The following is an 18,006-nucleotide window of genomic DNA, read 5'->3' as shown; positions in this document are numbered from 1 at the left end:
AACAAACTCCTGAAGCTAAGAAAACCTTTAATTATATGTATCTTGCAAGCGTTTGTTGCAACCAGCTAATCTTTTATTACTGATACACATTGCTAAATGGAAAATTAAAGGGATTGTTCACCCCCAAACCTGACTTTTTCTTCAGTGAATCACAAAAGAAGATATTTTGAATAATGTCTCAACTGTTTTGCGCAACTGTTTTTTTTTTTTTTAATACCTTTTTTATGTTCCTCAGAAGAAACAAAATCAAACAGACTTGGAAGTCAAGTCAAGTCAAGTCTGCTCTATTGTCAATTCTTCCACATGTACAGCACATACACACAGAGAATTGAAATTGCGTTACTCTCAGACCCTTGGTGCATACAGATAACACTAACAGTAGAACATAAATACAGATATACAGATTAAATATAAGGACATGAGGGTGAGAAAATGATTTTTAATTTTGGGTCAACTGTTCTTTTTTTTCCAAGTTAAATGTTGTTTGGTTTTGGCAAGTCATGTCAGATATTTTCTGCAGTCAGTGCTTTCTACATGTTTGATTTGATTCACTTACATAGTTTTCATCGGCGCGAGTCAAATATTGTTCTTACAGTTTGATTTAATCAACGTCTTAGGTTACAGTTCCTAATAAAGTTACCGATACACTGGCGAGCAACTCTGCACATGCTCATTCACACATCCCTCTCTTGTATTATTGACATTCACATTCAGGATTCTGTGGTGCTTTCTTAAGCTGACAGCGAAAAGATAAATCTGAGTCATCAGGAACTATTGAGCTCATCGTTCACTCCCTGTTAGTGATCCCCTCCACCCGGCCACTCTAACAGGCCCGTCTGGATGAGTGCGTCAGCAGTGAGGGGTGATGCCGGGGTTGACTCAGGTCTCCAGTCTGGGGTGTAATTTACATCTCTTTTACCCCTCTTTTGTAGTGTCAGCAGGGCCCAAGCCAGGGAAGCAGATAGCCACGGTCTCTGTCTTGCGCAGCGGTTGTGCATCTGTGGTGGAACATGGCAAGAGGATGACGGAAAGAGGCTGGGGTTGCGGTATAGGAAGGCTTTTGGGAGCAACCGGGCAGGAATGCTGTGGTTTTTTCCACAGACCAGTAGTTTATCACCACTGTGGAGCTTGTGCCATGCCGCTCAATTCCCACACCATCATAGAGACAGCATTAACAGAGTGGTAAGCCTCTTACCCAGATGCTTCGGAGCTAAGACTGATATCGCTAGTGCATTATGCATTTTTTTAATGGGTTCAGGGTTCAGACTGCGTGTTTGGGGCATTCGTGAGGCAGTAATTATTATGTCAGCCTGATTGTGTGTGCGTGCTTGAGTTTGCGTATATGTGTGCACTTATGCTTCAATAATATCCAGACACTTTTGTGTTTTTCTGCGTGTTATTGCGTGCCTAAGTGTTCAGACCTTGCATTTGCAGCCTCTTAACAAATGGCAAATCCCTATCCGGACTTACGAACAGAAGATCAATAAATCCAAGGAGGTGACTTCTGGAAAACACAGGGTTTGTTTATGTGTATGTGGTTCTTCATTTATGGCCTGTGGTTTCACAGTATTCATATTGGTCACTCACAGAGGGTTGCTTCTTTTTGCTTTATGCCGTAACCACAAATCTGTTGTTTATGCTTGTGGGAGACTAATGGCCGATTAGGATGCTACAACAGCGTTTTATAGCCACATTACATTTTTTTTTGTTTTATTCTAGGATGTTGAAAATGAAGTCATGAAGTTAAAAGTATATTAATATTGTGTGAATAACATTACGAGAAAAGTCATTTCCACAATAGGAATAGTGCTATACTTTATTTTCATAATTGTTACTTTAAAAATTATTATCTAATTCTCTGAACATTGGGACTTTTTTATCAATAATTTTTTTAAATGTGGCACTAAAATAGCATTATAGAATGCTGTATGATAGATAATAAGGAAATAATAAGGTGGATGTCATAAAAGTATGACTTCCGATCTGCTTGAATGGAGAAAGACTGAGATCTGTCAGTAATACTGCCTTCGATCATCAGCGAACCCCTGGAACCTGCAAAGATTTTCCATGTACATCTCCAGCCATTTTTCTTAGTTCTGGTGTTAATAGTTAACTGCATTTTGCCTTTATAAGACATAATAATATTTTAATTTAGCTTCTTTAGGCCATATCACACCATTGATTTTGATAATGTTGACTGCTACAACCTGCAATGAACCAGTGAACTGAATCAGATCAGTCAGATTGGTGAAAAAATCATGCGAGTATTGTTGCCACCTCCCATCACAGCCTCTGTCAATCACAAGACTTCAGTCTCTCCCTTCTGAAATCCCTCCTCTCATGTCAGTCTCTCTTTCACTTCTTCTTTCAGTTTCACCATTGACATTATTAGACCTGCTCTTTGTTGAAAAGTAAACACAAATGAACTGAAGGGGTTCATGTTTCCCGAAGCATTTCTAGCGCGTACCCCTTCTTTTTTCTGTCAAATGCATTTTGAAAGCAACTTTCATACCGAGACTGTGATTTTAATGCTCATCTTAGCATTTCTTCATGACTGGGCAGGGTGGGGGTGGTGTGGGGCGCTGGTGGTTGAGGGTCTCTGGGGTTGAGGAGGCCGACAGTGACTTGTAATGCTGCAGGATGGGGGAGTGGAGGAGAGCAAAAGAGCATGTGGCAGAGAAAATGCAAAGGAAGAAGATGGGGAGGGTGGAAGAGCAGAGGAGGAAACAGCCAAGTGCCAGTTCTCATAAATTAAACAAACACTTGAAGAAAAAGAGCCATTAAAGGGACAGTTCACCCAAAAAAATAAAAACGGTCACCCCTATAACATTCAAATCATTTGTTTTTCCTTTCAGATCATAAAAAATATACTGGTGGAATTGGAGTTTCAAGCTTCAAAAAGGACCTTAAAAGTATCATAAAAGTGGTCCATATGACTCTTGTGCTATATATTAATACTTACTATTATTATTACTACTAGATTTTGTGAGAAAATTACATTTATACATAAATATACACAGTACACACATATATTATGTAAACAACTTTTATTTTGGATGTGATTAATCACGATTAATTGTTTGACAGCACTAGAGAAAATTAAAGTTGTTATTCACTGATAATCTTTGCCATCCATTGAGCTATTAACTGCTGATAAACTGATTAATTAAAAAGATCTAACTGAAAAGAAAGACTCATTCATCAATCAAAACGGTGCCACAGGAGCTAGAAAAAAATTTCTCACAAAAAGCTGTTGTATTGCTTCAGAAGTCTTTTGGACTCCGTTACTTTCATCATGCTCTTCTTGAAGCCTGAAAGCACCAGACTTTAAAAAGAAACTCATACTGTACATGCTTAGAGTAAATGATGACAGGATTTTCACTTTTGGATTGACTATTTTTTTAGCTAAAGAAGCCCAGAAAGGGGAAAAAAGGACTAAACCCCCAAATAAGGCTGTGGCCATAAACATCAGGCTACATTTAAAAGTCTTGCTGCATTGCAAGGAAAAACTAAGCCAGGAAATGGCTGTAATCACAGCCAGCCAGGAAACCAGCACTCTGATCGAGAGCGGGAGATGGTGTGTGTGGACACAGGCTCAGAGCAAATGATGTTAATGGTGCAGTGCAGTACAGTACGGTCCGATCCGGAGCGGTGTGTTACGTGTCCACTCAGGAGAGGCCGTCCTTCAGTGTCTCTACACACACACAGACCTGTCTGAGGCTCAAACAGCTCCATTTCCTCTGCGTAAGTGAAATGCAATCTAAAGGCCAGGCCTCGGTTGAGAACAAGTGGTCTAGAGTGAGAGTGAGACAAAGAGCAGGAACTACATACTTCGTGACAACAGAGATAAATAGGCACTCCAAATCATTCTGCATTTGTGGCTCCACTTGCATGGCACTCTCATTCCTGGTTAGTTGATGCTCTTATCGTAGAGTGAGAGGACATGACAATTACACTACACAAGCAGAGTTGATACATTAGAGGCCTAGTTCACTCAAAAATGAAAATTTTGTCATCATTTATTCACCCTCTTGTCGTTTCAAATGTGTATGACTTACTTTCTTCTGCAGAACACAAAAGAAGTTATTTTGAAAAGTGTCTGTACAATAGAAGTCAGTGTTGTTTTGGGCCCCACTAGCTTTCATTGTATGGACAAAAATAGATAAAATAATCTTCATAATATCTCCTCTTGTAGTTCTTTTTCAAAGAAAGCTGTACAGGTTTGAAATGAAAAGAGGGTGAATAAATTATGTCCAAATTTTTATTTTTGAGTGAACTATCCCTTTAAACCTTTGTGTAAATGTGTGACAATGTATGGTTCGAATCTATAACTTTGTCGACAAAAATAGTTTAAGGCTCCATGAATTTTTTCAGTAGTTTTTGATTTATTGGTTTAGAATTATAAAATATTTTTACTCATAATTTCTGCTTGATGAATTGCTTTAGAGCTTGGCATAACTAAAAAGGTATATATATTATAAAAATAACCATGGAGTTATACGATTTTAAATATGTACCTGACTTTTTCAGGTCTAGAAATATAAAAAAATGTTTTTTAATTAGGCTACGTACTGCATATATCCAGATTATCTAAGACAGTAGGAACCCTTATTTTTCAAAGACGAAAAAAAATTCATAAGAAATATATGATTTTTTTTTGTTGTTTTAACTATTTTAATGCTTGTATGTTGTCTTATTTAAAATCCGTTTTAAGTAATCTTGAGGCATTGTAAGGTTGCTGAGGCCCAAGTTGAGAACTACTGTTGTAGGTAAATGTTTGGGAGGAGAGGTTTTCCATCATGGAGAAAATGTGCTTCTTCAATGTGTGGGTCTAAATGAGAAAGCCTGGGTTAGGTGCAATCTCCAGAAATTGGATTATAGCAATATCAGATAGCTGCAAAGAGGAAGTTGATGGAAAACCAAATTGTTCTTGGCACATTTATTTAGCTAAAGCTGTTTTTTTTCCAAATAACATCCTCACTTTATAACATCATATTTTCCAAAGCCTTGTTCATTAAAGTTCTGCTCTAGCCTCCAAACTTTCAGATAGCATCTAGTTATCCATAAATTACAGTCAGTGTCCCTGATTAACAGATGAGCATGTATTTTGGATGCAGATCCTCCATATTGGATGCTGATGTCCTACCTGGCTGCTTAACAAGCTTAACCAAGTTAGTTTTGATGGTACTGGATGTTGGTCCAATAGATCTATGCCACTTCCCGTCCTATAGGAAGACAGAGAAAACATCAGGTGCAGATGCAGTGACTCAACCCCAGTCCAAACGCGGTGACTGTGGCCATGCCAAACAAAGCTGACTAAAGCTCTGCGGGTCTCCAGAGGCCTGAGCCTCTCTGAAAATTGCCGCCATTAGAGCCAACACACTCCCTCCTGCAGAGCGGCTGCCTCAGCACTCTACCAGCCAATCAATAAGTGGAAATGGAGCCCCAATTCTTGGAAAGGTGGACTCCACAACACATTGGTCTTCACATGCAAATGTCCCACAGCAGACTTTATCACTAACATTTCTACAAGGTTGCAAGCATTTGCATACTTTTATGGCTTGTGAGACTGTCTGTTGTTTCTTGAGCTGTAAATTGTGTAGCATAAGGCAAATGTATTGAACAAAATTAAATTATTAATCAGTATCTGTTCATATCACCCATTTATATATATATTAAATAATAATATAATAATATTATTATCTTTCAAGAAAAATTCAGGATACACTCAGTAAAAGCAAATATTATCTTATGCAGTTTAACCCCTCAGGTGAATTTATCTTTAAATTATGTTTAAATTATATGATATTATATTATATTTAGGGCTGTCAGTCGATTAAAAATTTTAATCTAATTAATTATGATGCGTCGATTAGTTAATCTAATTAATCGCAAAATAAGTTTGATTGAAAATACCCACAAAAGATTATTTAAAGCTATTTCTGTGTTAAATGAGAAAGTATCAAGTAGACATTACAAATTGTAGCTTTAGAAAAAAATATTTTATTTGATTCAACATAAAATTTATTAGGTTACACATAAACATTTAGGCTACAACGGCCTAACATAGCCTAAACTATGGCACATAAAAGAAGATAATTTGAGAAACATCTCAGTATTTTTTGTTCATGCAATGAAAGTTATTGGTAACTAAAACCAACAGTCGTCTTCTTTTATGTTCCACAAAAGAAAGGTTTGAAATGACATGTGGGTGAGTAAATGATGACAGAATTAAAAATGTTTTTTTGGGTGAACTATCCCTTTTAATGTTTTTTTTTTTTTAAATGAAATGATACTCTAAATAAGAAACTAAATCTGCCAGCAGGTGGCGGTAAATGTATTTATGAGTCATTCATTAATTTGAATGGCTGATTCATTCAGGAATGAAGTAAACGGCTCTCTTTATGAATGGGCTTTTGAATCATTGGTTCACACGATTCGTTAAAAAAAAAACTAACCTCTGTGTTGCTTGGAGACGCACAACAGGTCTGCTGTGGCTTTTTAGGTAATATTTTCGTTGGCAAAATTGAACAAAAACACACAATATTGTGTTTAAAATATAACACAATATCAGCTTTTCATTTACTGAGCTGTTTAAACTCGTGATATTCAGGACAAAATCAGCACTCAATACTGCTCTCCCTGCTCGTGTGATATCGTATGATATAAATATGAGACAAAAACTGATACGGGGCATTTTTTGCCGCCAATATCTTGAATTTTAGGGCATAGCTGCATTTATGGAGTTGTTGCCCTGCATCATATTTGTCAGCAGTCAACTATATGAAATGTAAGATGATGGTTAAAATATTTTAATCGCGTTATTTTTTCATAACTAATTGATTAAGTTAACCCGTTAAACTGACTCTAAATTAAGTTTTGCATTGAATGAAACAACAATTTGAATTATTTATATAAATCACATATAATATATTTTTTTCATGACAAAATCTAAAACTTTTTTTTTTTTTTTACTGCTTTTTCTACATGTTCTACTTCCTAATACTATTTTGAAGTTTAAATTACATTTTGAATCCCAGATTTTCCACATTGGTCTCAAACGGTTTTTTTTGCTTTGATCTTCATTAAGAAGTACGTTATGCGCTTCTTCCTCAGATAACAGAGTCTGGAAAGTTTTTAGCAAGTGTCTTAGAATCTGCATTAGCACAGAGATTGTGAAGCTCAGAAAAATGAACAATCCCTTCTGTTGCACCAGACTTCTCATAAAGACAGGGCTCAGAAGAAAGTGAGAGAGATTTAGAAGAAAGAAGAGGATTGTTGAGAGAGAGATGGCAGAATCAGAAGAACAGCACAGCATTAGCTGATCACTGGGGACGAGGAGGGCTCAGGCTTAATATTTTGCTTAATTCAGCTTTTAATTATCAATTTTGTTGAGCGGTGCAGTGGCTGCATTATCAAAATGCCTCTTTGTAATCTCTCCTGGCTCTCAGACACACCATTACAGAAATGAGTTCACACACACACACTTCAGACTGACAGGAGAGCAGTTTTTCATTTCAATATTGTATCCCCTCCTCTCCTTGTCAATGTCAGAGTGATGGAGAGAGACACACTTAACCCAGTCAGAAAAACATCTAGAACGCCTTTGCAGTGCCGGATGGGTATTATGTTAATTCCCTGGATCCCCAGTTGGCAAAATGCTGGGTTGTCTTGATGTAGCAAAACTCCTGCATCATTGGAGTTCAGTGGCAAACCAGGGGCGGAAGGGTGGCCTGATTGATGTGACATGGAACACTAAGAGCTTATTGGTTATGCTGTGTTGGTTGCCATGGTGAGGGATGCAGGAAGTAAATCATGTGATAAACCATGAGATACCAATACCATTGTATCCAACTTTTTCACAGTACAGTATGTTTTACAACATTAATTTCTCAGAAGCCTTGCATGTGTATGTACATATGCATTGATCTTAATTTAAGATTGGGAACCTTTTAGTTCATGACTGTGAATAGGAATGACAGGAAGAGTTCACTGAAATATATTTCAAAGAAAGTCATGTACCTAAAAATAAATAAATAAATAAATAATACAAAATCATGAAATAAAATTAAATTATATAAAACGCTAATTTTGAATAGATTATATATATATATATATATATATATATACAGTATACTATCTTTCTATCTATCTATCTATCTATCTATCTATCTATCTATCTATCTATCGTATTCACCATGGTATTGATATGTCATTTAATTGATATATCATTCTAAAATATAATGAAATATTAATGTATTTAATAAATACCATTTACAGTATGTTGTATTTCAGACATTGATTATTAATAATTATATGGGAGATTCCCTTATGACGTGGTATGATAACGTTACAATGATAACAAGATAACACTGTATAAAACGTAAACTACATCTTATTCAGTTATTTGAATTTCAATTCCTTCAGTTCAAATTTGAATTAAAATTCTGCATCCTGTTGCCTGCCTTTTGAATTGAATTAAATTTAAAAGTCATTCTCTATTCGGTTCGACATGGTGCTCATAGATTGAGTATATGTTGCAGGCCTGGAGTCAGACACATGTCGCATGAAATCAAACTCTTGCAAACAGCAAGTCCTTTCCATAACATTCAGATGCCTGCAAAAGTTATATAGAATTGTTTTTGCTGTCTTGTTTGCAGTCTGTTTTCAAGCGATATAGTGTGTTCGTTTTTCTTTCTCCGTCTCTTCCTGTATCCACTGTGCCTTAAGCTTGTGTTTGTTCAAGACCTTTTCCCTTCCCTCCTATTTTGAGCCCCTGCTCTCCTCCATCCATTCATCTCTCCATCTCAGATCCCCTTACACTCACCCCCCACTCGTGCTTTCATGTTGACTTTGTTGCTGAGGGCCGATGAAACAGCCCACTGGCCGCTCTGAGCTGAAACACATGCTCTCCAGAAATTATGGTTGGGCCTGCCAGCAGGGGGCTGTGGGGAATTCTGTGTTTTCTTCCGTCCAACTGAGCCAACCTTAGATAACTGTTCAGTCTCCGTGCAGTGTTGTTTTCACTGCGCTCTCTGGTTTCCGTCTCGCTCGGCTAATGTGTTGTGTGGGCACTCATTTTGCTGGAGAGGTTTCCGGTGATGGAGACTGGATTTTCGGGGGCCCGTGGCTCACTGCCGTGTAGACAAAACAGCATGTTCTTTTTGTGTAATAAAAGGCTGTTCGGTAGCCCTGAGGTCTGGGAAATCCAATAACCCGTTAGGCCTGTTTCGCACCTAAGTGTTTTTCTGCCCATATTTACAGGTTACAGAATTCACACTGTGTCTGCTTTCTGTTCAGTAAATCGGACTGAATCCAGATTGTTTTAGCAGTTTATCACTACAGTTTGGGCTTTGGGTTGTGTTCTGTGTAGTTAAATTAACATTTTAATGTAAATGTGATCCCACTCCTTATGGAAATTAGATTTCACAACAATCAAGGTTGTAATATCAATAGCTATTCATTATAAATGGGCAGCTCCCAATTACCATTTTATATTTTATGACCATTATTAAAAGAAATATTCAATGTACTAACAGAAACCACTTGATGTTTCCAGATAGAACTGAAGCTTTAATAACACACTGCGTTCGGAATTGTTTTATTGCTCAGAGGTTACTCTTTCATGCCTCAGGAGATCTGGAGATATGTCTAATTAGGTGTTATTTTAGTATGATATTAGTTAAATTTTTATTTAGAAATATGTCCATGTAGCTTTAATGAAGTTTTATTTCAGTTTTTGTAATTGTCGTACTTTATTTCATTTTATTTTATTTCATTTATTTTAATAAATAATTTTATATATATCAATTAGTTGTCAAAGCAACATTTCTATTTTCATCTAATATTTATATTTTATTTAATGTCCATTTCAATTATCAAACATTATTTTTTAATATTTTAAATAGTTTTATAGAATAAATAGTTAGTTTTTCATCATTTCAATTACCAAAAAAGATTTATAAAAGTGTTAATTCTTTGTTTTCTAATAGTTTAAATTTTTTTTATTTATTTTTTTTTACAATCAACATATCTCAGATATCAAAATTTCTTTGGAGGAATAAAAATAGATGCAGATGGGAAAGTTGTATATAAAGTATGTAAAACTATAAAGTCAGTGTAAATGGCAGGGATAATTTGGTTTCAGAAGAAATTAATGAGAAATGTTCATATTAAAATGTAGTTTTTCTTTGTAGACTTTGACATTTTGTGAAGCTCTGAAAATTGCTGGGATCTCCTAATGTCTAGGAAAGTGAGATTACTAGGATCTTTTTGTCAGGAGAAAAATCTGAGACTCATGTTTTCTATTGCTCTCCATTTAACCATATTAATAACTGAGATGTTTAAGAGATCTCATTTGTAATTTTTCTTTCCCATGAAAAATGTTCTGTATATTCTGGAAAAAAAATACTTACAGGGTGTACTGTTTAATTACAGTGTACATATACAGTTTTAAAGGATGTTGCATGAAGAAATCTCATTACATATTCTCTTTAGTTTCCTCTTCGCTGAAGCTATCTAGCTATTAAGAAAAATCCGTTCTAATGTGTTGAGCACTCAGTCAGTGCCATATTAAGAGGATCTCTCTGCGCACACCACCAGCACTCAAGCGTAGCTCTGCAGCGTTCAAATCAGTTCAGCTCCTCTGTTTACCAGCAATCAAAATGGAGCATTTCTTCCTGTAATTTCAGCCTTGCTCTACATAGTGTGCGTTACAGTTTTTCAAACAACCTTGGGTCTCCATTTTCGTGCTTTGTTGCATTGCATCACGTTACTTCAACAAATACCCGGGTTTTTAAATCTGCATGTGGGGATATAGTGATGGATAACGCATTGTTTCATGTGGGTGTCACCGCTGATTTGTGGAGGATACGGTTAGTAGTGGCTGCCGGTTCCCAACAGCCTTTAATTCCTGATAAGATTCAGTTCCCTGCTTTAAAAAACAAAACAGGGTAATGAATTGGTTTTTGCTTTTCATAACTGCCACTCTAACTTAATCCGTCGGGTCCATACTGAGTGTGGAATGAAACCGTTCCTCTCTTTTGCGTCCCGTGTGGAGACACAGGAGGAACAGTCTGGCATGTTGTTCACACAGAGAACTGTTCCCCTCTGAGCACACAGCAGCACAGTATCAGGAAAGCAGCTTTGCCCTGCTGTTTAGCCAGCAATAAGAGTTATAATCCTTCCACTTTAGGTTCTGCTGAATTCCATTTGGGTTGAGGTCAGCTCCATTATTACACTGATTATTCCCCGACGAAAGTAGAAAGTTTGTGGATTAGATCACGACAGGGGTTGTTTCTTTGTGTATCAGCACAAATTCTAGGTCAGTTCTGCTACACAAAACATTAGCTTAGTAAATTAGTCGGACCTCTGCGTTGTTCTCTCAGAACCCTTGTGTTCTGTCTGGAGTCTGAGAGACCCCTAGGCCATTTTAATAGCTGATGTTGCATCATGGATGTTATGTTACTTATGCGTTGGGTCCCCCAGACGAATATTCTCTGATTAGTCTACACAGTACAATAGCGCATTTTATGCTATTGATGTGCAAGTTTTCCCTCTTCTTTATTTTATTGTTGCGTTTATTATTGTTGAGGCTTATTTCTGTCCACTATCATCAAAGATGACTGACAATTAGCATACAGTTTGGATTGGAGGTACGGTTCTGTACTGGGCAAGAACTCCCTTTGCATCCATGCAGCCTAGAGCAGGCAGAGCAGTGATAACCACCTAGGGTAAACAGAACAGAACCAACATAAATGTATTGCAGATATCATTAATGTTCAATAATTTATTGTACACATTTTAGAAATTAGTCTGATTCAAAGGAGAATCAGAAGGCCCGAATCCTGACTGGATGAGAGGAGCTGTGGATGGAGGAGGGTAATTAGCTACTGAGCAATGCAAAAGCTGCTGATAATACTGAAGAACCTTATATATGAATGCTGAGATAGGTGTTGTATTCCTATAGGTAGACGTGGATCAGCTGAGAGTAAGCTGATGCGAGCTTGACTGACGTGACCTGCCAAAACTAACGCTACGCTTTAGTATTTATTTAGTATTTATTTTTGAGCCTAAATTGATTTTTGACTTAATTCAAAATAATTCACAATAATTTGACACGTAATCAAAAAGAGGTTCCTTAAAGCAATAGTTTACCCAAATATGCAAATTTGATGAAAATTCTCTCACCGTCAGGCCATCTAAGATGTAGATAATGTTTCTTTATTGGAACAGATTTAGAGAAATTTAGTATTAAATCACTTGTTCTGCAGTGAATGGGTGCTGTCAGAATGACAGTCCAAGCTACTGATAAAAACATCACAATAGATGTATTACAAATTTTTTGTAACGGACCAATAGAAAGCATTTTATATTCATATTCAATCACTTTTGACCCAGTCTGTGCTTAAACTTATGAATCCAAACAAATTTTACATAGTTTTCCAAACAAAACCATTTGAAGCACTTGCATAAAAGTTTTTCTTAAATGAAAAAGGTTTTAAGAGGAAAACTGATTGAGACTCAAAACGTTGAGGCAAAAAAATACTGGTTTGGCTTTTTTTGGATACACAATAAAGACAAATAACTAACTAGTATTCAAGGTAGTTATTTATTTAGATTTTTTATTGTATTTGTTTATGTTTTTGCTGAAATGACAACCACTGTAAATCACATTTCACACTAAATAATTCCTGTCTAATTTGTGATTAGATTAAAGCTGCCTACTGAGTTTTCAGTTTATCAAAATAACATTAAAACTATTTTAAGGGGAAACTAAAGCTTAACTTCATAAACACTGTTAGAGAAATACTGGTTTAGCAATGGTATGTAGCAGGTACTGACACAGCCTGACATCTGGGCACAGCACTGCGTGTCTCTGGGCAAAGTGTGTGTGTGTGTGTGCTGTCTTGTCAGGCTGTGTTCGGCTGAATCAAGGGGGTCAACCAGGGGCTGGATTAGACGGGTGAGAGACTGAAACATGTGAAGCCTGTCCTTGCTGCCGCTGATAACCTCAGACAGCCACTGTTCTGGGTCAGGAAGAGAGTAGTGGGGGGCGTGAGGCACAACGTAGAGAGAGAACAAAAAAAGTTGGTGACCTTCCTGTGGACGAGGATTAAAGTGTGCTTCCTGTGCACATCCCCCCCTGTTCTTTTCCCAGGGTCCCTCTGACACCAGCACCGCAGTCTCAGCCTGAGCCTCGACTTTGGGGCGGGGTCTATATTTAGCTCTCCAGGGTCACACGACTGCTTGGCTAACCAGTGTAGCTTCTCAAAGTCTGCCCTAAACCAGTTTGAGTAGTCCTCATGTGATTAACACTAACTGGGATGTGCGGCACGAGGCCTGTCTGCACGGGTCATATACTAACACATGCACACACACACACACACACACACACACACACATTCAGTAATGACAGCGTGCAGGTTGCATACTTAAACCTCTCACAAAATTTCCATTGAACTCACAACAGGTGCATATGCACATGATTTTGTTCTTTCCTTCATACTAGTGTTGATGAATATGTTTTTATTTAAAATGAAACAGTTAGTAATTACTAGGCTATTACATTCCTAAAACATCTCCATTAAAGTGTTTATCCATAAACTATAGTTGTACGTCACTCTTTTAGTGCATCCTTGTGCTTCATAAAGAAAAGATATTCAAGTAAAGCAGAAATATCTTCGAGTAAAGCCAAGTGTGGCATTATCAAAACCAGTTGATGCACAATAACCTCCTTTAGCCTAGACTCAATTAGTTATTTTGGTTTTATGAAACTTACAATGAAATATAAAGCACATAATTTTTGTTACCCTGCAATAAGTAAGACTTTTTGTGGAGTCAGTGCAATTTAATGTTTAATTGAAAAGCTCCATTAAAATATCAGTTTCCTAATTCCAGTTTGGGACAATTTACAACAGTGGCATTTTTGATATGGGAAAATGAAATAAATTTAAGGTAATTATCTCAGAATACAGAGAACATAATATTTCTTGTGTGTAATTTCCAATCAAGTTGTAATTTTGTCAAATTATGTGTAAAATGTGACAATATTATTTAACTGTGTGTATTTTGAATATGCAAAGTGCTAGCAAAGGAGTCAGCCATTTTATTTTCAAATGTGTTGTTCCCACCAAAGAGTGAAATGAAATACAGTATATAATTTGAGATGTGGTAGAAATTACACTGTATTGAAAATGTTCATGAATGTTCATGTTATTATTATCCAACATTGATAATAATAAGAAATATTTCTTGAGAAATCATTAGAATGATTTCTGAATAATCATGTGACACTGAAGACTGGAGTAATGGCTGCTGAAAATTCAGCTTTGTCATCACAGGAATAAATTCCATAAATAAAAAAATTAAAAAATCGATAAAAATTGAGAAAACTATTTGTTACAATTATAAATTGTAATAATATTTCACAATTTTACTGTTTTTACTGTAATATTGATCAAATAAATGCAGCATTGTTGAGCATAAGAGACTTCTTTCAAAAAATGTACCCTAAACTTTCGAATAGTAGTGTATTTAAAAGTCTGCAAGGTCAAAAGTGGCTGTAGTTAAAGAAACTAGTCACAGGCCTGAAGTCTGAGATGGGAAAAATGCTTCACAATGCCTCAGCTATGGGCCATATTTAGTGTTATAGTGTGTTTATGTTGAGTGTGTATATAAGGCAGATTTATTTTGTTTTCCCTCTGCTGTCGTGCTCTCAGAAGGTTATTCCCAACTTAATTCCTCTTCCATCTCTTTCTCTCTTCCCTCTCTCTGTCTGTACAGACTCATACTCAGCCGCTGGCAGTGAGGGCAGTATCTCCACCTCGGTGGCCTCTCTGCCGCCCCAGGCTTCAGGCAGTTCAGCCCCAAACTCCCCAGGCTCCCGTCGCTCTGTCAGCACCCTGAAGAAATGGCTGACCAATCCAGTGCGTAAGCTGAGCGCCGGGGCTACCGGAACGGCCAAGGGGGAGCGGCAGGTCCGCAGACTGGAGGGCAAACCCCCACCTCCACCCGCCAGGAGCAGCCAAGACCTGGGCAGTCCACAAACAGAGGAGCAGTTCACCATCCTGCCAGTCATAGACAAAGACCTGGTGAGAAATTGTTTGATGTGTATTATTTTCCTAATATAAAATTAACACTCAGACGAGGGTTATCATACTAAACGCCAGTTTACACCAAGAACCATAACTATAAAGATAACCATAACAGTTTTGTTATCTGTTGCTTTAAATTCTTGAGCTTTTTTTAAAGTTTGGTGGATTCTGATTAGATGTCAATGTTTTTATCATTAGTCAGCTGAAAAAATCCTCTGTCATTATTGTTATAACTGTAGTGTGAATCTCCCTATTCTCATAAAACTAGAATGATTTTTAAAAGTTCATCTTTATCGTCATCATCAATGTTATAATTGATTTTTTTTGTCCTTAAAACTAAAACCATAAAAAATTCTGTTACTTGAAATAAAATAAAAAAGATATATATAAAAAGCATATTTTATGTCAGCTAGTTGCCAAGGCAGCATTTTCATTTAGTTTAACTTAAGTACTAAACTAAACTTTAACTAAAACTTAAACTATAATGGATATATCGTTTCTCATTTTCATTTAGTTTAACTGGAAGTAGTAAAATAACGAAAACTAAAATGAATAAATAAAAATGAATAAAAACTATATAGACATAAAAAAACAAAAACTAATAAAAATGACAAAAACACAACAAAATTACTAAAACTTTAGCTGAAATCAAAATTTAAACATTAAAAGTGAAAACAGAAAATATAACAATAAAACCAAATTTAAAATATTTAATTTTAATCAGTCTCTCACATAAAACATCAGTTTACATCACAGTACAGGTGATCCTATTTTTCATTACGGCGTGTGAATTGCACCACACTGTGCTGCCAACTGCTCGCTAGAGCCCTGTGGTTTGCCTATGACCTGTTCGATGTAAACTTTAATCACTGTGACGCTCTAACACACCCGCTCGTCATAGTCACACACACAGAGAGAGGAATTATGGGTCAGCTTTATTTTGACCTGAGTATTGATGTTTATGAAAGACCGTGAAGTTTGTGGTTCCTGGTTCTTTTAACGCAGTGTTTTGTATGTGTGTGTGTGTGTGTGTGTGCAGGAGTGGAGAGATGGCCTGCCTACTCTCGACGACTGTGATCCAGGTGTCCAGCAGTCCTACAGCTTCCAGTCGGACTCTCCACAGGGATCCACCACACTAGGACAAACACAGGTAAGTCAGATTCACAAAATCAGACTTTTGGCTTCATTTTGAATGTTTTTTTTAAACCACACACATTTACATTTATTCATTTATCAGACACTTTTATCCAAAGCGACTTACAATTGAGGAATACAATAAGCAATTCATCATAAAGAGGCAAATAAATGCAGGAAGTGCTTGCAATACAAAGTTTCAGTCATTGTTCCGATTAGTACAAGATAGACAGGGAGAGATTAAGGAAAGAGAAAGCAAAGTTTTTTTTTTAAAGATGAAGTCAAATGGTGATGAAAGAGATGAGTTTTCAGGTGTCACTTGAAAATTGTCAGGGATTCAACATTCCGAATAGGGGTGGAAAGTTCATTCCACCAGCCAGGAACAGTGAACGAAAAAGTTCTGGAAAGTGATTTTGTGCCTCTCAATGATGGTACCACGAGGCATCGCTCACTCGTAGATCTCAGGCTTCTGAAGGGAATGTAGATTCTCGAAAGTGAGTTGAAGTAGGAGAGTGCTGAGCCTGTGGCTGTTCTATATGCAAGCATCAATGTCTTGAACTTGATGCGAGCTGCAACCGGGAGCCAGTGCAAGGAGATAAAGAGAGGTGTGATATGGGCCCTTTTGGGTTAGTTGAAGACCAGTCGTGCCGCTGCATTCTGAATCATTTGTAGAGGTTTGATTGTGCATGATGGAAGTCTAGCTAGAAGAGCATTGCAGTAGTCCAGCCTAGAAATGACAAGGGCCTGGACAAGAAGTTGAGAGAGGCCAGATGGTCATTTGACTGATGGGTCATTTGTTGCCAGGCTCTCTCCCACAGGCTGAACCTTTAAACATGAAAACACACATTGATTAAACACACTCTTCGTATATTTTTCTTGTAAAGTGGGGTCCAAAAGACTTCTATTTTGTATTTTCTATTTTAATACATTTGTATATAACAAATTAATCTGCCATTCAAAAGTTTGCAGTCAGTAAGTTTTTTAATGGCTTTCATGCCTGCCCAGACTGAATTTATTAAATAAAAATACAGTAAAATCGGTAATATTGTGAAATATTGTTGCAAATTAAATGTACTGTTTTCTATTTTAATATATTTTAAAATGTAATTTATTCATTTTATGACAAAGCTGAATCTTCAACTGATTTGGCACTCCAGAAATATTTATCATCAATATTGAAAACAGTTATATTTGTGTAAACTTTTTTAGGATTCAAAAGTTCAAAAGGACAGAATTTAATTAAACTAAAAATCTTTTGCAACATTATAAATGTCTTTACTGTCATGTTTGATCAATGTTAATGCATCATTTCTGGATGAAAAGTATTAATCTCTTTCAGAAAAAAACAACATATTATCATGTTATCAACAAAACAATTTCAGTGAGAAATTAATTTGGAACATTAACACAAATCTATTTATTCTGGCATCTTCTTTCTAGTGCTAAAATTATTTAATCTCAGGTTTTCAATGTGGTCTGACATTTTGGACCCCACTGTGTATTTTTGCATGTGCATGCACACTATCTGAGCCAGAACACATAAATGAATACAAAACACTCTGCATAACACAAACAATCACAATCACGATAGCCAGAAGAGAGTGAATGTAAATCCAAATTGATGGCTAAATGCGGTAACATTCATCATTCCATCAGAAGGTGATGAAAGGTAATTATGACCAGAGGTGCAAAACAACAAGGGGAGGAGACTGAGATCTCAAGCACTGTGATTATAATCGGAAATGAATTCATTACAAAAGCAACATGTACTTAAAGT

General features: G+C 36.6%; 1 protein-coding gene across 1 annotated transcript in view; it reads left to right on the top strand.

Moving 5' to 3' along the window:
* The window catches only part of LOC107681953 (rho guanine nucleotide exchange factor 25-like), a 71,404-nt gene that overhangs the window by 34,372 nt on the left and 19,026 nt on the right, over positions 1 to 18,006 (top strand). The window contains exons 3-4 of the mRNA XM_016478328.1: positions 14,785 to 15,092; positions 16,135 to 16,245. Coding sequence (XP_016333814.1) covers positions 14,785 to 15,092; positions 16,135 to 16,245 — 419 coding nt within the window. The remainder of the gene's footprint in view (positions 1 to 14,784; positions 15,093 to 16,134; positions 16,246 to 18,006) is intronic.

The sequence above is a fragment of the Sinocyclocheilus anshuiensis genome, unplaced genomic scaffold (assembly GCF_001515605.1).
Source record: "Sinocyclocheilus anshuiensis isolate Anshui unplaced genomic scaffold, SAMN03320099.WGS_v1.1 scaffold2090, whole genome shotgun sequence".
Taxonomy (NCBI): domain Eukaryota; kingdom Metazoa; phylum Chordata; class Actinopteri; order Cypriniformes; family Cyprinidae; genus Sinocyclocheilus; species Sinocyclocheilus anshuiensis.
The sequence above is the reverse complement of the archived record's forward strand: the minus strand, read 5'-3'. Positions and strand labels throughout refer to the sequence as shown.